Raw genomic sequence first — 21,921 nt, 5'->3', positions numbered from 1 at the left:
GAAAATTCGTAAAATTTCCGGTTTCCCGGTCCGGCGGCCGCCCTGTTTTATATAAAAAAAATCTTCGAATTTAAAAACTTTTAATTTTTTTTTTAACCTTTAAAACTGCATTTTAAAATTCTTTAAAAGAAAATATATGCTTAAAAATTAAAAATCGAAAATCTAACATTTTGAAAGATTTTCGAATTAAGCATTCTAAACTAAATGATAAAATAATTTATAAAAATCACAATTTGAAAAATTATTTTTAAAAAGATTGAAATCAAAGTTGGACAACATTTATATTCTGAAAATTTCGTAAAAATCCCGGTCAAAACAATACAAACAATACAAGAAAAACTGACCGTAATTTAAATAATAAATTTTCTCTTTTCAAACAAAAACTCTTGACACTATTTTACAAATAAACTATAAACTTTAATTTAGAATTTGTTTTAAAAAAATCTTTTTTCTTATATTAAATTGGAATTTTCGCAGAACTCGAACCAGAACATTGTTAAATTGTTAAATTTTCAACCTAATAATAAAATTGTTAACTAAAAAGATAATCTTCTGGACAAAGTTTTTGCGAATTTCCAAAAAAAAAAAATTACCTTTGGCCTCCTGGAAGAACACTTGAAGCTATACTTCCGGCTATGCTAGTTCCGGCAAGGGCAACATTACTCGCACTTTCACGATCATTTTCACGTCCCAATTTTTCCAACTGACTTCCACTTCCTAGCGAGAGTGAAGCTTCACCTATCGATGGATTTCCACCGCGATGACTTGCTACACCTATCGACGCTGCATCTACAAGAAAGATCACTCTATTAATGTAGATTCATAATTGAAAGCTTTTTAATTAGTCGAATTTTCAACCAAAATAGTTAAATTTTCAACTTAATTGTGGTATTTTCAAGTCAAAAACATGAAATTTCTACCAACAAGATTAGTTTTTTAAGAAAAAAATGAATTTTTAACCAAAATATTAAATTTTCATTAGAAACTATTTATTTTATTTATTTATTATTTTTTAGAAATTTGTAAATAGTTACCAGAAAATGAGTTTCATTATAATCAAATTTTAAAAAATAAAACTTAGCCATGCTAGATCGGCCAATTTTAATTTTTAATCCAATATTTGTAATCTCTGAATCGAACAAAAAAAAAACCTAGAAAAGGAGTTATATAAAAATCGCATAATTCTATCGTTGTTCGCCATAATAGATCTGCGATTAAATTTTTTTTATACAGAGTATCTACTCAAATTCTGGAAAAAAAAATCCCTGACAATTCCAAGTTTTTTCCAAGATATCTCAGATTTTTTCCAATATAATTTTTTACAGCTCTATATTAAATTTAAATTAAACCACTAAAAATTACTAACTTTTCAAGTAAAATAATTGATTGTTCAACAAGATAGTTATATTTTTAACCAAATAATTGGATTTTTAATCAAAAAGATTAATTTTCAATAAAAAAGACAAATTTTCAGCAAAATATATAAAATCTCAAACAAATAGTTCATATTTCAATGATAAAAATTAATTTTCAACTAAATCTTTTAATTTTCTAGCAAAATATTCAATTTTTAGTTGCAAAAATTTGTTTAAAAAAAAAACGCATTTTCAATCAAGTATTTCAATTTTCAACCAAGAAGATTATGTTTGTACGAAAAAAGACATAGTTCGAATAAAATACATAAATTTTTAACCAAATATTTGGATTTTCAAACAAAATAGTTAAGCCACGCCTTGAAAAAATTAATCATTATTAAACAAAGAAATTTTCAACAAAATATTTAAATTTTTAACAAAGTAGTCGAATTTTCAACCAAAATAGTTCAATTTTAAACTAAATTATTGAATTTTCAAGTCAAAAATATGAAATTTCTATCAAGAAGATGAATTTTCTACGAAAAAGACGAATTTAAAAAAAAAATACTTGAATTTTCAACAAATGAGTTGAATTTCTACTTAAAACATTAATTTTTAATAAAAAATATAATTTTTAAACAAGTATTTGAATTTTCAACCAAAATATTAAATTTTCAGCTGCAAATTTTATTTTATTTTCGATTTTTTTATACAAGATTTAAAATCTGCTACCCAAATAGTTTCCAGAAAATGAGTTTCATTTCAATCCAATTAAAAAAGTAAAACAATTTCGCGATGTAAGATTGCATCCGCTATTATTATTTTTTTTTTATATAGCGTATTTACTCAAATCTTAGGAAAAAAATCCCTGACAATTCCAGGTTTTTTTCCAAATATCTCAGATATTTTCAGGTAAAATTTTTCATAGTACTATATTAAATTAAATTTAAACCGCTTCAAATTGCTAACTTTTTAAGTAAAATAACTGAATTTTCAACAAAAATTTTTATTTTCAACCAAGTATTTGCATTTTCAATCAAAAAGATTAATTTTCAATAAAAAAGACGACTTTTCAGCAAAAAAATTGGCACTTCAAAAAATTATTTGTTATAAAAAAAAGAAATTTTCAAGTAAAAAACATGAAACTTCTACCAAGAAGATTATTTTTTTACGATACAAAAAATTAATTTTGAACAAAATACTTGAATATTCAACCAAATAGTTGAATTTCTACTTCAAAAATTAATGTTTAACAAAAACTATAATTTTTAATAAGCAGTTGATTTTTCAACCAAAATATTAAATTTTCATTAGAAAAAGTTTTTTATTTATTTATTTTTTTTTAGAAATTTTTATACATTATTTCAAATCTGTTACACAAAAAAATTTCCCAGAAAATGAGTTTCATTAGAATCAAATTTTAAAAAAAATTTACCATCTTAGATCGGCCATTTTGAATTTTGAATACAATATTTGTAATCTCTGACTCAGAAAAAAAGCTCTAGAAAATGAGTTGTATAAAAATCGAATAATTTTATTGTCGTTGGCCATATTGCATTCGTGATAAAAAATTTTTTTGTACAGGGTATCTACTCAAATCCTGAAAAAAAATCTCTAACAATTCCAGGTTTTTTTCCCACATATCTTAGATATTTCCAGGTACAATTTTTCATTATTAAAAAAAGAAATTTTCAACCAAATATTTTTTAGAATTTTGTATACAATATTTAAAATCTGCTACTCGAATAGTTCCAGAGAAAACAATTTACACCAAAGTGATGAATTTTTAACTAAAATAATAAATATTCAATATTAGTTTTAAAACAAAAAGATTGATTTTTGACAAAAGAAGTTAACCTTCACCCAAAAAAATTAATTTTCAGCTCAAATTATGAATATTTCATTGGAATACTTAAATTTTTAATTAAAAAAAATTAATTTTCGAACACCAAGAATATATTTTCAAACAAGAATAGTTCATTTTCTACAAAAAAAAACAACGATTTTTGAACAAAATATATAAATTTTCAACAAAACAGTTTAACTTTAAACTAAAAAAGACAAATTTTCAACCAGACAGTTGAACTTGAACTAAAAACAACAATTTTTAAGCAAACTGATGAATTTTCAAATAAAATTATGAATCTCTAACTGAAATAGTTTAATTTTCAACCAAGAAGATTAATTTTCAATCAAAAAAGACAACTTTTCAACGAAATATATGAAATCTCAAATAAATAGAGGAATTTTTAACCATAAAAGATCATTTTTCAACCGAACAGTTGAATTTTGAACTGAAAAATATCATTTTTAAACAAAATAATAGAATAGTTAAATTTTCAGTTAAACAAATTAATTTTCCATGCAAAAATTTTTAAACCAAAATGATTTTTTAACTAAATTAATCAATATTCAACTAGAAGAGATTAATTTTTAAACAAAAAGTTTAATTTTTGACAAAAGAATTTAACTTTCTACCAAAAATATGAATTTTCAAGAAAATAGTTAAATTTTCAGCTAAAAAAAACTATTTTTTAATCAAATAGTTGAACTTTCATAAAAAGATCCATTTTCAACCAAAAGTCAAATATTTAAATTTTCAGTTTAAAAAGTTAATGCTCAACCAAATAATAAATTTTTGAATAAAATGACCAAAAATTTAAATGGAACCGTTACATTTTCAGATAAATGATAAAACTTCAACTGGAATCGTTGAATTTTAAACAAAAAAGATTATTTTTCAACAAAGAAGATTATTTTCTACAAAAACAGACGAATTTTTAACTAAAAAAGAAACTTTTTCAACCAAAGTTAAATTTTTCAGTTTTAAAATATCAATTTAAAAAAAAGTTGAATTTTCAGTTAGAGTGAAGCTTCAACTGAAACGATGAATCTTCGATTGGAATAGTTAAATTTTAAATAAAAAAGATGAAATTAAAACTAAATTGATTAATCTTTGTTTACAATTATTGCATTTTCAACCAAAAAGATTAATTTCTATAAAAAAAAAAAAACACGCAATTTCAACTAAAGTAGATAATTTTTCAACCAAAAATTGAATAGTTAAATTTTTAGCGCAAAAAATTATATTCAGCCAAAGAGATGAATGTTCGTCTAAAATGATGGAATATTCATTTAAAATAGTTACATTTTTAGTCAAAAAATGTGAAAAAAAATTGTTTTCAACAAAATAGTTGAAGTTCAACAAAACAGTTAAAAGTTTAAACTGAAAAGTTAAATTTTCTATTACAAAAAATAACTGTCAGTCAAAGAAAAAAATTATTTTCAACCAAAAAGATGGATTTTCAATTCAAATGATGAATCTTCTAACAAAAAATTAATTTGGAATAAAAGAGTATAACTTTCAACCAAGTAATCCAATTTGTATTTCAAAAAAGATGAATTCTCAACGGAAAATGTATTAGTTGATATTTCAACCAAAAAAAAAAAGATTTTTATTTTTATCAAAAATATTTAATTTCAATAAAAAAAAGACGACTTTACAACATGAGTTGAATTTCTAATCAAAACAAGAAGATTAATTTTATACCATTAGATAACGAATTTTCAACTGAAAACGATTAATTTACCCAAAAAAAAAATAAATAGAACAGTTCTATTTTTAGGTAAAAAACTTAATTAAAAAAAAAAACAACAGAATTCTAAGGCAAAATTCTTAAATACACTAATATAAAGCTACTTTTACAAATAAAGAATTATTTTTATACAAATTTAGATTGCATATTAAAAAATAAAGCACGCTTTCGGGGAAAAATACCCTGACTTACAAAAAAAAAAAAAAAAAATCCTTGACAACTCCCGGTTTTTCCAGGCATATAAAAATCCCCTGAAAATTTCAAAACCTGCTCAATTAGAAACTTTATTTCAATTTGAAGTATACCTCCAACATTTCGTCCTCCTAAGGCGCCCATCAATTCATTTTCGTCATCAAATTCAAACCTAACGCCAGATCCATTTGTCGATACACCACATCCTCCACTGCGACAAAGTGATACGGGAACAACACCGTAAACGTAAAACAATAAAATGGGAACTCCAATTCCCACGGCAAGGCCAGCCAAGACAGGAGACACTAAAACCTGTTCAAAATACACACAAAAATCATTCGATAATTTCGTAATTTTTCATGGTAAAAAAGAAAAAAAAAGTAGAGAAAGGGTCCTCTCTTTCCTTGCTGGTAGAAATTCTCGAGAGCTAGTCGTTAATTAGTATAATTAACGCATGCTGTGGCGGAGAGAACAATGAAATTAATTGAGCCATTACACCTTATTAAACTAATCAGAAGCTCTAAAACCCTCCAGGGTAAAATGAAGTTCAAGTTTGCAAGTTTGGATGTTAGAGGACTTTGGAGATGTTTGCAAGATATTAACGTCTTCTAATTTCATATAGTCCTCATTACTAATAAAATTAATAATACTAATTAAAATTAATACTTTCCAAAAATAGCAGTTTCTTCAATAAACGAATCAAATTCTTTATCATGGAAATGTTTAAGAAATTTTACTAATCTTAAACTTTAATTATTTGCGCTAGCTTTAAACTTTATCTTTCTTCTATAAATGGAAGCTGCGCATAAAGCATTTTCCGATAATTGATAGTTCAGGGATAAGAATATTTAAATTAAAAAAAAAAAAAAAGAGAGAGATAGCATTGATGGAAAAATAGTACCAGGAAGGTTGTGATCGTCAGATGTAATCAAAGGCCGTAAAGAAAACGCAAAGTAAGCTTAGTATTGCAGGAAAATATAAACTGTCAATGAAAACTTAAAAATTATTAAATTTTAAGTTAAATAAACTAATGTTTAACCAAGCAGAAGGATTTTCAACTAAAACTATGGAATATCCATTTGGAATAAGTTAAATTTGCAGATAAAAAGATTACTTTCAACTACAAAAAACTAACTTTAAAAAAAAATAGTTACATTTTCAAATAAAAAGTAATGAATTTTTAACTGAAATATTTGAATTTTCAACAACTACAAAATTAATGTTCACTAAAAAAGATAAATTGTCAACCAGATAATAAATAATTCAATTTTAAGTTAAAGAAACTATTCTTCAACCAGACTGATGAATTTTTAACTAGAAAAGATAATTTTTCAGTCCAAAATTGAATAAATAAATTTTTAGTTAAAAAACAAATGTTCATACCAAGAGATGAATTTTTATCTGAAATTTTGGAATATTCAACTAGAATAATAATAGTTACATTTTCAGTTTAAAATACAAAATAATTTTCAACCAAAAAAGGAGACAATTTTAAACAAAAATAGTAAAATTTTCGACTAAAAAAATTCTTTTTTGTTCAAAGAAAAAACAAGTTTTCAATGAAAAAGCTCATATTTCAAACAAAGAAATGAATTTTTAATTAAAATGATGAACCTTCCACCAAAAAATTTAATTTCCAACACAAAAGTTTAAATTTCAACCAAGTAATTTTTTGTCCAACCTAAAAGATTAATTTTCATCTAAAATTATAAATATTCAACTATAATACTTCAATTTTTAACCGAAAAGAAGAATCTTGAAACAAGAAGATTAACTTGCAAAGAAAAATATAATTTTCTACCAAAAAAATCTATTTTTAACCAAATACGTGAATTTTCAATTTAAAAATATCAATTTTCATCCAAATTGTTAAATTTTGAACGAGAAAAGATCAATTTTAAACCAAAAACGCACATTCAAATTTTTCAGTTAATTTTCAGTAAATTTTCAACTGGAATAGTTCAATTTTATAAAACAAAAAAATTAATTTTCAAACAACTAGTTTCATTTCTAACTATTTAAAAAAGTAATAAAAATTCGATAATAAATTCTGGATTAATTTGAGTAAACTGAGATAATCGGAAAAATCTGCAAAAGTATATAAAGTTAAAGTCACATTTCTGAATTTTAAAAAATTATTAAAATAATATTAATCAAAAAATCTAGATAAACAATTCCTTTTTGTTCCTGCAATTAAATTTCAGTTAACTTAATTTCTGTTACATTCTTCATTACCTTTTATTATTTTATTTCCCGGGATTATTTTGATTTTAAAATTCCTTGCAATTCATAACTTGTTAAAATTTTCGCATAAATTGCAACACATTTGATTTGAAAAAATCAAAATTTTCATTTTTCCCGTGATGACTTTTAAGCGTATATAATAATAATTATTCAACTCTAATTGCTTTACTATATAAAGTTTCAAACCACCTATGTATTTTTGAACTTGAAAGTGAAATATATGATCTAAATTATTGTCAAAGTGATTTCAGACTTAACAGCCCGAAATTCTCTCAAACGAGGGAAAATAGGTTGATTTTCTAAGATTACAAATAGAAAAAATTACATTTTCCAAAAAAAAAAAAACGTGGAATTTTTAATCCACTTGGTTAATTGTCAAGATGAAAAGGTAAATATTTTAGAAACCAGATGACTTTTTAATAAAAAAAAAAAGAAATTTTTTATTTAAAAAGATCAAATTTTCAACAAATAAAGTTAAATTTTCGACCAAAAAATATGCTTTTTACGAAAAAAGTTGAATTTTCAATTCAAAGGGATAAATTTTCTGTCCAGAAAGATGAATTTTCAACAAAACAATTGAATTTTTGACCAAAAAAATATTTTAAGAAAACAGTTGAATTTTAAAAAATATAATGAAGTTTTCAACCAAACCATAAAATCTGTAAATCAAAATATTTTTTCTGAATCGAAAATACAATTTAGTACACTTGTGAATCAAAAAGAATTAAATTTGTACCATCAAAGATGAATTTTCAGCAAAAAGAGAAGACTTTTCTAACCCAAAAGGACGGATTTTCTATCAAAAAAGAATAATAATAGTACACTTTTCAATTAAAATTAATTAACTTTCAACCAGCAAAGACAAATTTTCAATCAAAAGAGATAACTTTTCTTCCAGAATAGATTTTTCAATTTAAAAGGATGAATTTTCTATCGAAGAAAACCCATTTTCAACCAAAAAGTTGAATTTTTAACCAAAAAAGATTACTTTTGGATCAATATAGTCGAATTTTAAGCAAATTAATTAAATTTTCCACCAAATAGTTCAACAAAACATTTCCATTTTCGACACAAAACAAATATTTTTTAACAAAATAGTTAAATTTTGAAAAAATGAATTAAACTTTCCACCAAATAGTACAATTTTTAACAAACAAAGATTAATTGTTAACTAAGAATAATATAGTATACTTTAAATTAAAAAAAAAAAATAACTCAAGCACAAAGGATGAATTTTCAACCAGAAAGGATAACTTTTCTATAAAGTTCCACCAAATAGTAGAATACTTAACCAAAAGAGATGAATTCTGGATAAAAAATATAATAGTAGACTTTTCAATTAAAATTAATAAACGAGTTTTCTTTGCAAAAAAGGACGAAAGTTCTATAAAATAGTTGAATTTTCGATTGAAAAAACGACTTTTTAAGAAAGCATTTGAATTTTCGACAAATTAATTAAATTTTCCACCAAATAGTAGAATTTTTAACCAAAAGAGATTAATTGTGGATCAAAAATATAATAGTAGACTTCAATTAAAATTAATCAACTTTCAACCAAAAGGGACGAATTTTCAATCAGAAGAGATGACTTCTCTCCCAAATTACGATTTTCAATTAAAAAAGATTGATTTTCTATCGAAGAAGACGAATCTTCGATCAAAAAAAGATAATTTTTATCAAAATAATTTAATTTTCAACCAATTAATTCAATTTCCCACCAAACAGTAAACATTTTTTATGAAAAAACATTACTTTTCTAACAAGAGATGAATTTTCAATCCTAAAGAAAAAAATTACAATTCAAAAAGACGAATGTTCAACAAAACATTTTTATTTTCGACACAAAAAAAAGATTTTTTAACAAAATAGTTCAATTTTGAAAAAATAAATTTAACTTTCCACCAAATAATAGAATTATTAACCAACAGAGATTAATTCATTCATTAATTAATTAATCACAAAAGTTGAATTTTCAACCAGAAAGGATGAATTTTCTAGCATAAGATGAATTTTGAATCTAAAAGGACGAATTTTCAATCCAAAAAGAATTTATAACCAAAAGAAATTAATTCTGAACCATAAATTCTAACAGTAGACTTTTTAAATCAAAATAATTAACTTACAACCAAACATAGTTGGATTTTACTATAGAATTCTTTTAAAAAAAGGAAAATAGAGAAAGAAAGTGCAAAGTCAATGAAAATTCTTTGAAAATTCTGGACAAAGAAGCAACTTATGTTATTTCAGAATATAAATTGTGATGGTTAGCAGAAAGGCCCATTTTGTCGATCGTAGTTTCGGAGATATTATCCTTTTTATTGACCTAGGATCTTAAATATAGATTTTGGATTTTCGATAGCAAATCACAAAGTATGTACTTCAATCTGCGCTCGATTGCAAAACATTATACTTTAATCCCCCTCGAAATGACCGAAAGTGGGTAAATTTTATACACGAAGACTCAAAATATCTTAACCCTTAAACGGTACACTAGTGCGAATTCGCACCCGAAGTTTTTTCATTTTGTTGGCATTTACGCAAACACAGCTGCAGCGGATTATCCCATATAAATTAAATATATATCTTAAATATCTGTGATATATGCTAGTTGTTTATTATATGTTCTATATATTAAATCTTTAATAATAGCATTGAAAACAAACCAGTTCGCACCAGTGTACCGGTTACGTATGCTCGGTTTGAGGGTTAAATATATAGTATAAACGCGAAATTTATTTTTCACGAGCAAAACAATATTTAATAAAAAAGTAAAAGAAAAAAAGCTATTTCCCGGTGCTAAAAATTCCAGGCTAATTCCCAATTATCCTTATTAGTGGCCACCCTGATATAAACAGAACAGTTAAAATCAAAAAGGCTGATGATTATCCTTGGGCTGGAGATATTTATGTTCACTCCATAACTCAGCGTTGAAAGAATGGAAAATTCCCTGATAGAGGCTTGACCCCATAAAATTCGCGTCCCTAATCCTAGATAACATAGATAGTAATTTAGTAAATGCCTCCTGAATTTCCCGAGTGTCAGAAAAAGAGAGGACAAGAGGACGAATTATGCGTTTGGATTTTGATACGACAGATGAAACGGGAGAAAGATATTGATTGAGGAAGATTGAGAGTGAGAGAGAGAAAGAGTGAGAGAGATATGCAGAAGCATGCGCGTCGAGGCAGTATCGTCCCACCCATGGCGCCTCCATGCATGCTTTCTGAATCCGTGACACTGCAGTTAAGTTAGATAGGATAGACTGTAAGCCCAGGAACAAAGTCAAACGAAACGGAACGAGTCGAGACCGGAAGGGATCGGTCGGTCGGTCGGGCGGTCAGTACTGAGATCTATGCAGTCGTTGCACTTCCTGGTTGTGCCCTCGAATCCGGCCATCATCCATCATTTAATGACCAGGACAACGAACCATGTCGACCTGGACTAATCAAACTCAGTTTCTCTAACAGGAACGCCCTTTCACACTCGCTGGGCAATCCGATCATCTGTGATCGGGTTCGCGACTCACCCAGTTTAAAAAAAAAAGACTCCTAGAATGCTCATCGACGAGCAGTGAGTAGCTCCTGAAAAACGGCGGAACCGGCTCGAAGGACCGAGTGTGGCAAAAAATCGGAAAATTCGCAAAATTTGGAAACAATAGTATGTCGGACAGTGAGGACACTGAGGGTTCCTGTGGCGAGTGGCCGGTGACCAAAGAATGGCTCGAAGGACTCCTGATCGAGCATCACGGCGCAGGATCTCAAATCACCGTTGATGACTTCACCGTCAGGCCAGGTTGCACGGCAGGCGAAAGTGTTCTTAGTGATATTCTAGCTGTACAGGTCGAATATCGAACGAAACCGGACGAGACAAGGTGCGAGCTCAGTGTCATTGTCAAGCTCCTACCCCAGGATCCCTACAGTCGATTCTTCGTCACCGAGGCTCAGTTCGACCTCAGGGAAATCAAATTTTACACCCAGGTAATCAAATCATCTTTCAGATTTTGAAATTAAAGACAATTCTCATTCCAAATTAACCAGAAATAGATCAAGTTTTCAATACGATGCTGAGGAAACGAGAATATAACCACAAACATCAGAACTTGCAAATAAATAAAGCAATTCCAAATCCAATTTCTATCTTCCAAAATGTTTTTACAGCCGCAGCCACATTTTGAATAATTTGTTTTGCAAATTCATGAAATAAATTGCATAATAGCTCCCTCCTGTGCAACTTCTCGTATAGGTGGTAATGTTTGCAGATTACAACTTACAACGACCAACACAAAATTTTTTTCAGGATTCCCTGAACTTCCAACAAGAATACTTGCATTTTCAACCAATAGATCAATTTTCAACCAAAAGGATGAACTTTTAACCTAGAAGATTAATTTTTCTATAAAAAAGACGAATTTTCAACAAAATAATTCAATGCTCAACTAAAGCAGATTAATTATCAATCAAACAATTCCATTTTGAACCAAAAGGATCAATTTTCATTAACAGAGTTGAATTTTCAACCTAGAAAGATTTTTTAGTCAAGAGAAAAAAAGTTTAACCAAATTCTATCATTTTCAGTCCAAAAAGGCAATTTTTTTACAAAATAGTTCAATTTTCAACCAAAAAGATCAATTTTCAGACCAAAAGGGCAAATTTTCTACAAAAAAAAATTTAATTTCAAGCAAAATGTTAAATTTTCAATCAAATAGTTCAACCTTCACCTGATGAAGAAAAATTTTTAACCCGATATTTGAATTGTGAGTTAAAAATAAATAATTTTAAGCCGAAAATAGTTTTTTACGAAATAGTTTCAAGTTCTACCAAAAACGACGAATTTTCAACAAAATAGTTAAATACTCAACCAAAAGAGATTAATTATCGACCAAACAGTTGCATTTTGAAACAAAAATGATGAAATTTCTATAAAAAAAAAGATGAATTTTCAACCGAAAAAGATTTTTTACTCAAGGAAGAAAAAAAACTTTAACCAAACTGTTAAATTTTCCCGGACTAAAAGCCAAACTTTCTGCAAAATGAGTTCAAATTTCAACAAAATAATTCAATGTTCAACCAAAACAGATTAATTATTATCGAAACAGTTCGATTTTTAACCCAAAATGATGACACTTGTACCAAAAGAGATACATTTTTAAAAACACGGTTCAATTTTCAAAGTATAAAAGTTTTTTACTCGAAAGAGAAAAAAAGTTCAACCAAATTTTTGAATTTTCAACCCAAAAAGGCAAATTATCCACAAACCAGTTGAATTTTTTGCAAAAAAATTTAAGCTAATATAAAAAAAAACACCAATTCTTAACCAAATAATTCAAATTTCACTCAGTAAAGATAAATTTTCAACCAAATAGTTGAATTTTCAGGTAAAAATGGTAAATTTTGTACATAAAATTTGAATTTTCAATCAAACAGTTGAATGCTCAACCAAAAAAGATTAATTATCGACCAAATAGTTGGATTTTGAATGAAAAAAAAGATGGAATTTCTACCAAAAAGACGAATTTTTAACAAAAGATTTGAATTTTCTACTTGGAAAGAATTTTCAGTCAAGAGAGAAAAAAAGTACAACCAAACTGTTAAATTTTAAGGCTAAAAAGAAAAATATTCTGCAAAGCAGTTAATTTTTCATTTAAGAAGATTAATTTTCTATAAAAAATACGAATTTTTAAGCAAATCTTTGAACTTTCACTCAACAAAGTCAATTTTTCACCCAAAATAATTGGATTTGCAATTAAAAATAAATAATTTTCAACAAAATAATAAAAATTTTAACTAATAAAAATTAATTATCAACCGAACAGTTACATTTTAAATAAAAAATATAAAATTTCTACCAAAATTTGATGAATTTTCATCAAAAGTATTGAATTTTCAACCTAGAAACATTTTTTTGTCAAGAAAGAAAAAAAAATCAATCAACTTGTCGAATGTTTAATCCAAAAGGATAAATTTTCTATTAAAAAAAAAAATTCCAACAAATTAATTAAATTTTCCAAGAAATAGTAGAATTTTTAACCGAAAGACATCAATTCTGGACCAAAAAGATGATTTTTTAACAAAATAGTTAAATTTTCAACAAATTAATTAAATTTTCCACCAAACAGTAGAATGCATAACCAAAAGAAATAAATTCTGGGCCAAATATGTAACATTACCCTGTTTAATGAATAAGAATTAACTCTCAATCACAAAAGATGAATTTTTAACGAAAAAATATTACTTTTCTAAACAAAAGATAAACTTTCAATTCGAAAGAAGAAAATTTCAATCCAGAAAAACAAAGTTATCAACAAAACAGTTGAATTTTCGACCAAAATATTTGAATTTTCAACAAAATAGTTGAATGCTCAACCAAAACAAATTAATTATCAACTAAACAGTTACATTTGAAATAAAAAAATATGAAATTTCTACCAAAATTTGACGAATTTTCATTAAAAGAATTGAATTTTCAACCCAGAAACAGTTTTTAGTCAAGAAAGAAAAAAAAATAGAAACAAATTGTTGAATATTCAGATCAAAAAAGCAAATTTTTACAAAACAGTTGAATTTTCAACCAAATATTTGACTCTTCCACTGAAAGGGACGTTTTTCAACAAGTTAGTTGAATTTTTAAAAAGAAAAAAATGGATATTCAGCACTGTAAATAAATTTTTCCCCTAAAATTATTTCTCTATAGATATGCATAGTTCCGAATCCCACTTCTGATTAATTAACAACTTCCTAGAACCAAAAGGGAATGTTTGATCCTATCCTATTCTATCCAATCCTATCCAGCAATTTCTGATTAATATCCTATCAGATTCAAACACAGAAAATTTATTTTGCCCATGACTTCGACGTGACATCAACTGACAATCAACAGTCGCTACTAATGAAGATTCATGACTAGCAAAATCTCAAAAATCGGTTCATTCCCATGCACAATTTTCCCATCAAATATAATATATCCGAAATCTCTATAAAAGCGTTGCATACAATTCTGGCCTCATTTCAGACTCAAATTGATCCACCTCCCTTCACTGTAGTGCTCTTTTTAATCCAATCTAATCCATTTCATTGACTCTATGACACTGAATCCCAAAACAGAAAGATTTGAAACAACCTCTATTTTTCACAGGTGGTGCCCGATCTAGAAGCCTTTCAAAAGAAGCAGATAGCATCCCCGGAGCTTGCAATCGAGCTACCAATTCCCGCTTGCATCAACGCTCACTACAATCCAAGCGGAGGAACCGAGGACAGTCCTGAACCTCCCGAGTCGTTCCTCGTCTTGGAAAACTTGCGACCACGCGGATTCGATGGGGCCGAGTTTTCGCGCGGATTGACCCTACGACAAGCTGAAGCCGCGCTGAGCGCCGTCGCATGTCTGCACGCCCTCTCATTAACCCTAAAAGTCAAGGAGGGCCGATCACTCTCCGATCGTTATCCCTTCCTCTTTCAAACTGCCAGAGCCACTGACTCCTATCAGCAACTGGTGGAACGCGGTCTGCCACAACTGGCTCGTTTTCTCGAGAGAAGACCGGGCCTGGAGGCTGTTCTCGAGGCTCTTCTGGCACTACGTCCCCGCACCAAGGAGATAATTGCCGCTCTTCTCGCACCGGAAGATCCCCTGGCTCTGATCACGCACACAGACTTCTGGTGCAATAATCTGCTCTTCAAAAATGACGAGGACGGCAACTGCAAGTGTGCGATACTCGATTGGCAAATGGTCACCTACAGCCGACCGACAAACGACATTGCCCTATTGCTCGTCAGTTCCGTGCCAACGGAATTACGACGAAGACACACGCCCTCGTTATTGGACAAATACTGGAATGTTCTAACTAGTACGAGCTGCAATTTGGGTCTCGACATTCCAAAGGATTTGGCTTACACGAGATCAAATTTGGATGGAGATTACAGAAGATCTCAACTCCTGGCACTCTTACTCTGTATAGGTTCGGTGGATGTTGCTCTCGGTGATCCTCTCACGGAACAGCGTCTTATCGACGTCTTGGAAGACTTGCACAATGATGGAGTGCTCACAGGCGAAATTCCCGAAACAGCGCTTGCGGATGAACCGTAAACTTTAGTCTCCACAAATGTTGCAAACGCCTCTGATATTTCATAATCAGTGACGCATTTAAGGACGGTGAATCTGAGTGATCTCGATGTGTGCGCAAAGCCGTTACTTGTGTCCTTTCCGTTTTTTCTCGTGCTTCATTATAAGATTTAAATAGGACATTTGGATATATTTCTCGACACCTCTCATTTATTCAATTCCAATGTCGAACTGTTATACGATCTGTATTTAGGGACCCTGTCTTTTGGCACAGGCCCCTTACTACAAACTTTGTAAATAGAATTATAAATCAGAATTTTATTTTCACTCGGGCGTAAAATGCCCTATGTTACTGCGCACGTGAATCGACAATCGTCTCTCGGAAAAGGCTCAATTAACAAATCGAGTTCGGCGTGTAATCGTCCAAGTAGGAAATATTCGTACACAATTAGTACGAAAAACGGTAGGAAAACTTATCTCGACGGAACATTTATCACGTTTGCTGCAACAAAGGCTGTCCAAAGCGAAACAAACTCAGTCGAAAAAAAACAAGAAAAAAAAAAGGGCAATAGATGAAGCTTTACGCGTTCTTTTAACGTGCACAATTAATCGAGCTTCTACGCGAAATGACATTCATTTAAACCACTTCTTATCAATTCAAATAGTAACGTTTATACCCAAACTTTGTTCCACTTTAGTATATTTTCCCGGAGAAAAAAGTAATGATTCATTTCTTGTTTTTTAAGAAACTAATGATCAAAATCTAGATTACTCGACAAATTATTATTACAAATTTCTTATCAACTTTAATTTATTCAAATCAGTGAAATAATTAAATCCTCAAACACTTTACTTGAGTTTATTACGTATACGAAAAAATGTAATTCTTTGACACATTAGTACTTCAGAAAAATAAACGCGATTTATCTAAGAATTATTACGACATTTTATGTACTGATTTTCACTTTTTTACAATAATTAGTTCATACTTTTAAATAACCATGTATCAACAATAAGCAAACAATTTCTTGTACCCGAGCATTGTGCCAACAGAGAGGATAGGCTGATTGAAAACTTGTATTCGATTATTGACAAGAATGAAAGTAAAATTGTTGTTAAATCTATCAAGAGTATTATTAATCAGTCCCTAATTTTTAAGGTTACTAGTGCAATTAAGAAAAACTCCATTTATTAAACCTTTTAAATCGAGCATTAAATTATCCTGGAAAATAAATTCCTAAACAGGAATTCTAAGTTTTTTCCAGGTAAAATTTTGCATAGTAAGGAGCCTTTCAAATATTTCGTATTTTTTTAAACAATCGACTCGGAATACGTATACAGCTTCATCAGTTGTTTTTTTTTTTTTTTATAAATAATGGTTCTTTTTTGTAGCTGCTAGGAATTCAATTGATATGTTTAATTTAAAAAGCTTTGGAAACTTATATTACTATAGATATTCCAAATTATATTATCAGGATCATTTAAATAATACTAAAAACATAATTAATCATTTCTTCAATTTGCTTCTAAACTCCACAAATTTTAATAATAATTCCAACAAATACTTATTTTATCTTCTTATACTTAAAATTCAGTGCATATTTAGGTAAAATTATGATAGATACTATAATAAGTTAAATTTAAACCACTTCAAATTCCTAATTTTTTAATTTCGAATATTGAATTTTCAAGACAGATGAATTTTTTACGAAATCGTTGAATTTTCGACTAAAAAGATCAATTTTCAATTGAAAAATTTATTTCACTTGTAAAAAAATTGCTAGCATAGTGACGAATTTTTGACAAAATTGTTTAACTTACAACCAAGCAGTTTTATACTCAACAAAATAGGATGATTTTCAAATAAACTTATGAATATTTTATTGAATAATTAATTTAATTCCATTTTTCCTAAAAAAAAAGATTTATCAAAGGAGATTAATTTTCTACAAAAAAGCAGATTTTTCAATAAAAGACATGCATTTTTATTAATAAAAATACCATTTTTCCACCAAAGAGTTGCATTTGAACTGGAAAAGATGAATTTTCATCCAAAAATAAAATAGTTACATCTTCATTCAAAAAAACTAATTTTTAACCAAACTGATGAATTTTCAACGATGAAGAATAATTTCTACCAAAAAAGACAAATTTTTAACAAAATAGATGAATTTTCAAATAAAAAAAAGATAAATTGTCAACCAAAAATTTTCAACCAAGAAGATAATTTTTCAACAAAAAATTGAAGTTCATTTTTTTAGTTTGAAAAATTAATATTCAACCAAAACGATAAACTTTTAACTAAAACGATGGAATATTCAACTAAACAGTAGTTACTTATATTATCAATTAACTTTTTTTTCAAGTTCAACAGCATATTTAAAGTTTCATCTGGAACAGTTTAATTATCAGTAAAAAAAAAATTATAATTTTCCACCAAATAAATTTTTTTCTTCGATAAAATATCTCATTTTTCAACCAGAGATGAATTCCTCTCTCTCTCTCATTGAAAACTAAACTATTTTTTTAAAATTCATTTCCTTTTTGCTTGAAAAATAATTTTTTTTTAACTGCAAATGTAACTATTACATTTTTTATGGAGAATTTATATTTTTATTGAAAATTCATCTTTTCTCTGGTTGAAAACTCGAGTGTTTGGATACAAAATTTTCTTTTATGGTAGAAGATTCATTTTCTTGGTTAAAAAATAATAATTTTTTTTTAACAGCAAATGTAACTATTACATTTTTTATGGAGAATTTATATTTTTATTGAAAATTCATCGTTTCTCTGGTTGAAAACTCGAGTGTTTGGATACAACATTTTCTTTTATGGTAGAAGATTCATTTTCTTGGTTAAAAAATGATAATTTTTTGCTTAAAAGTGAAACTATTTGGTTCAAAATTAATCAGTTTTGCTTGAGAATTCAACTATTTTGTTGAAAATTTGTCTTTTCTGGCTGAAGATTCAGCCAATTCATTGAATTTTCAACTATCTAAATGTAAATTAATTTATTTCTTGAAAATTATTATTTTCGGGTTGAAAATCCAAATTTTTTGCAAAAAATTCTTCCTTTGGCTTTAAATCTCAAGCAATTAACTGTTTTGTAAATAACTTGTTTTTTTTTTCTTCAAAATTGAACAATTACGTTAAAAATTTAACTATCTCATCTTTTCTTGGCTAAAAGTTAATTTTTTATTATTTTAAAGTTAAATTATTTTCACTTTTATGTTGAAAATTTATATTTTCGGGTCAAAAATGTAACAGATTTTTACAGAAAATCGACTTTTTTGCTTTAAAACTCAACAATTTGTTTGAAATTGTTGTTCTCTCTTGACTGAAGAATCTTTCTTAGTTTGAAATTCGTCTTTTTAGTCGAATTCAGCTATTTTATATTTACAATTAAATTAATTTTTGGTTAAAATATCAACAATTATATTTTTCATTGAGAATTCATATTTTTTTCATATTTCTTAAGTTAAGAATTTATTTTTTTTTTTTTTGTTAAAGATTCATCATTTTATTTTTTGAAAATTCATCTCTTTCATTGAAAATATAACTATTTTGTTAAAAAAATGTTGTTTGTTTGTTAAACATTAATTTTTTTTAACTGAAATTTTAACATTTAATTTTCGGTTTACAATTAATGTTTTTACTTCGGAAATTCAACTAAAATTCAACTATTTAGTAGATAATTCGTCTTTTTTGACTGAATTTTGTTTAAAAAATCAGTTACTTAGTTGAAAATTAAATTCTTTTGTTACAAATTATCTAGAAATTAATTTTTAATTTAAAATTTAATTTTTCCATTTTTGGTTTGAAATTTATCAATTTTAGTTGAAAATTTAAATATTTTGTCGAAAATTGTTCTTTTTCAGATGAAAATTGAACAATTTCATTGAAAATTCATCTGTGTAGATTATCAATTCAACTTAATCGATTATTTTTTTATGGGAATTCAATCAATTTGTTAGTTATCTTTTTTGTTCGAAAAGTAAATTGTTTTTTGTCGAAAATTATACTATCATTGATAAAATTCGTCTTTTTGGTTTGAAAATTTAATTAATTGGTTAAAAATTCAACTATTTTGATAAGATTCGTCTCTTTTACTTTAGATTCATATACTTTAATGTCAATGCAAATCTTTATTTTAAAACGAATTTTTTATTGTTGAAAATTCCCCTTTTTGGGGTAAAAATGCGCTTTTTTGGTTTAAAAATTCATCTTTCACGTTACAAAATTATTCTTTATTGTTTGAAAATTCAACTATTTTGTTGAAAATGCAATATATATTTTAAGTTTGATATTGAATTCGATCTTATTTAAAAGAATTTAGTCCTCTCTACTTCCCTATTTTCGTACAAAAAAAAATTGTCATATTTTTCCCTGTTTTGAGAGCATTTTTGGTAACGGAAAATCGCTTAAAATACTTTTATTTGTCCCTCGTAGGAACCATTTTGCTGGGTAAATAATTAAATTTGCTACTATGATAAAACAATTTTTTGTTCAACTTACCGATGCTGTGACTCCGCCAACAATGAAAGCATTTCTTTTGTGTTTGTTGGCCTTTTCGTATCTCGTATACAATTTTCTTCCCACCCAGACTGGTATACCTGGAGCGGAAAATCAGTTGCACATTTTTACTTTCTTGATATGCTTCTCTGATTATATTTATTTACAGGAAAAGAAAAGTTATCAATCCTTTTTTTTTATTTATTTATATTTTTTTGTGATTTTCTATTAGAAGATATGTGTCGATAACAAGTTGCTCACCTATTATCATTGCAGGAACGGCTATACCAGCGACAAGGCCAATTCCAACAGGAGCCCCTACCAATGTTCCTAATTGCCACAAGATTTTCTTTTTTCGTGACCAAGGTTTTTTGCCCCAAAATGTGCAACCCGAAGGACTGTGAATAAGCACAATAAATATAGAAAAATAGAGATTCATTTTTCTCGCAAAACACAAACATTTATTTTAAATCATGACGTTTACTCTAATCATCCTTTAACCCAAAGAAGCAATAAAATTTCGCAAAGAATAAATTATCAAATAAAATTATAAATGTTTAACTAGAATGCTGGAATTTTAAACCAGACAGATGAATTTTCAAAACTAAAATTATGAATATTTAATCGAAATACTTGAATTTTTAACCAAAGAGATGAATTTTTTTAAACAATCAGATAAATTTTCAAAGAAAAAAAGGTTAAATTTCTACCGAAAAATACCATTTTTAAACAGAATACATGAATTTTAATGTAATGGTTCAAGTTTCAAATAAAGGAGACGAAGTTTTAACTAGAAAAAAATCAATTTTCCAGCAGAAAATAGAATAGTTACATTTTTAGTAAATCAAATAAATTTTTAACGTATATGGGAATGTTTAAATAAAATTCTTGAATTTTTAACGAAAAAGATTAATTTTTAAGTAATCAGATGAACTTTCAAACAAAAAGATTAATTTTCTACCGAAAAATAAAACTTTTAAACAAAATACATGGATTTCAACGAAATAGTTCAATTTCCAATCAAAGGAGGTGAACTTTTAATCAAATAGTTGAATTTTAAACTAGGAAAAAATTCATTTTCAACAGAAAATGGAATAGTTACATTTTTAGTCAATAAAATTAGTTTTGAACGAAAATAGGAATATTTAAAATGCTTAAATTTTTAACCAAAAGGATGAATTTTCAAGTAATCAAATGAACTTTCAAAAAAAAAGATTAATTTTCTACCGAAAAATACAACTTTTAAACAAAATACATGGATTTCAACGAAATAGTTCAATTTTTAAACAAAATGCATGATTTTTAACGAAATAGTTCAATTTTCAATCAAAGGAGACCAATTTTTAATCACATAGTTCAATTTTAAAATAGAAAAAAATCAATTTTGAACAGAAAATGGAATAGTTACATTTTTATTAAATCAAACGAATTTTTAACTAAAATAGGAATATTGAATTATAACGCTTGAATAATCAAGCAAAAAGACGAATTTTGAAGCAATCATATTAATTTGAAAACAAAAAGATTAGTTTTCTACTGAAAAATACCATTTTTAAACAAAATACATGGATTTTAATGGAATAGTTGAACTTTCAGTCAAAGGAGAACAATTTTCAACCAAAAAGTTTAAGTTTGAACCAGAAAAAAAATCAATTTTCCACAAAAAATTGAATAGTTCAATTTTTACTACATCAATTAATTTTGAACGGAAATAAGATTATTTAACTAAAATGCTTGAATTATTAAGCAAAAAGCTGAATTTTTGAGCAGACAGATTAATTTTGAAACAAAAATATTGATTTTCTACTGAAAAATAGAATTTTTAAACAAAATACATGAATTTTAACGAAATAGTGGAATTTTCAATCAATGGAGACAAATTTTTAACTAAATAGATGAATTTTAAACTAGAAAAAAACTAATTTTCAACAGAAAATGGAATAATTACATTTTTAATAAATCAAATGAATTTC

At 27.1% G+C, this 21,921-nt stretch overlaps 2 protein-coding genes across 6 annotated transcripts in view; one reads left to right on the top strand and one right to left on the bottom strand.

Annotated features, from left to right (window-relative positions):
• LOC117171662 (E3 ubiquitin-protein ligase RNF19A-like) overlaps positions 1–21,921 on the bottom strand; it is a 63,221-nt gene that overhangs the window by 14,662 nt on the left and 26,638 nt on the right. For all 5 annotated transcript variants that reach the window (XM_033359169.1, XM_033359171.1, XM_033359174.1 and 2 more), the window contains exons 7-10: positions 20,210–20,346; positions 19,952–20,049; positions 5,257–5,455; positions 594–789 (exon numbers count right to left, since the gene is read on the bottom strand). In XM_033359169.1, the coding sequence (XP_033215060.1) occupies positions 594–789; positions 5,257–5,455; positions 19,952–20,049; positions 20,210–20,346 (630 nt within the window). The remainder of the gene's footprint in view (positions 1–593; positions 790–5,256; positions 5,456–19,951; positions 20,050–20,209; positions 20,347–21,921) is intronic.
• On the top strand, positions 10,648–16,560 carry LOC117171663. The gene is made up of 2 exons (XM_033359175.1): positions 10,648–11,361; positions 14,516–16,560. Exons 1-2 carry the CDS (start codon positions 11,044–11,046, stop codon positions 15,458–15,460), a joined length of 1,263 nt encoding a protein of 420 aa, XP_033215066.1. The 5' UTR covers positions 10,648–11,043; the 3' UTR covers positions 15,461–16,560.

Source organism: Belonocnema kinseyi, chromosome 4 (assembly GCF_010883055.1).
Source record: "Belonocnema kinseyi isolate 2016_QV_RU_SX_M_011 chromosome 4, B_treatae_v1, whole genome shotgun sequence".
NCBI lineage: Eukaryota > Metazoa > Arthropoda > Insecta > Hymenoptera > Cynipidae > Belonocnema > Belonocnema kinseyi.
This window is presented reverse-complemented; position numbering and strand designations above follow the sequence as displayed.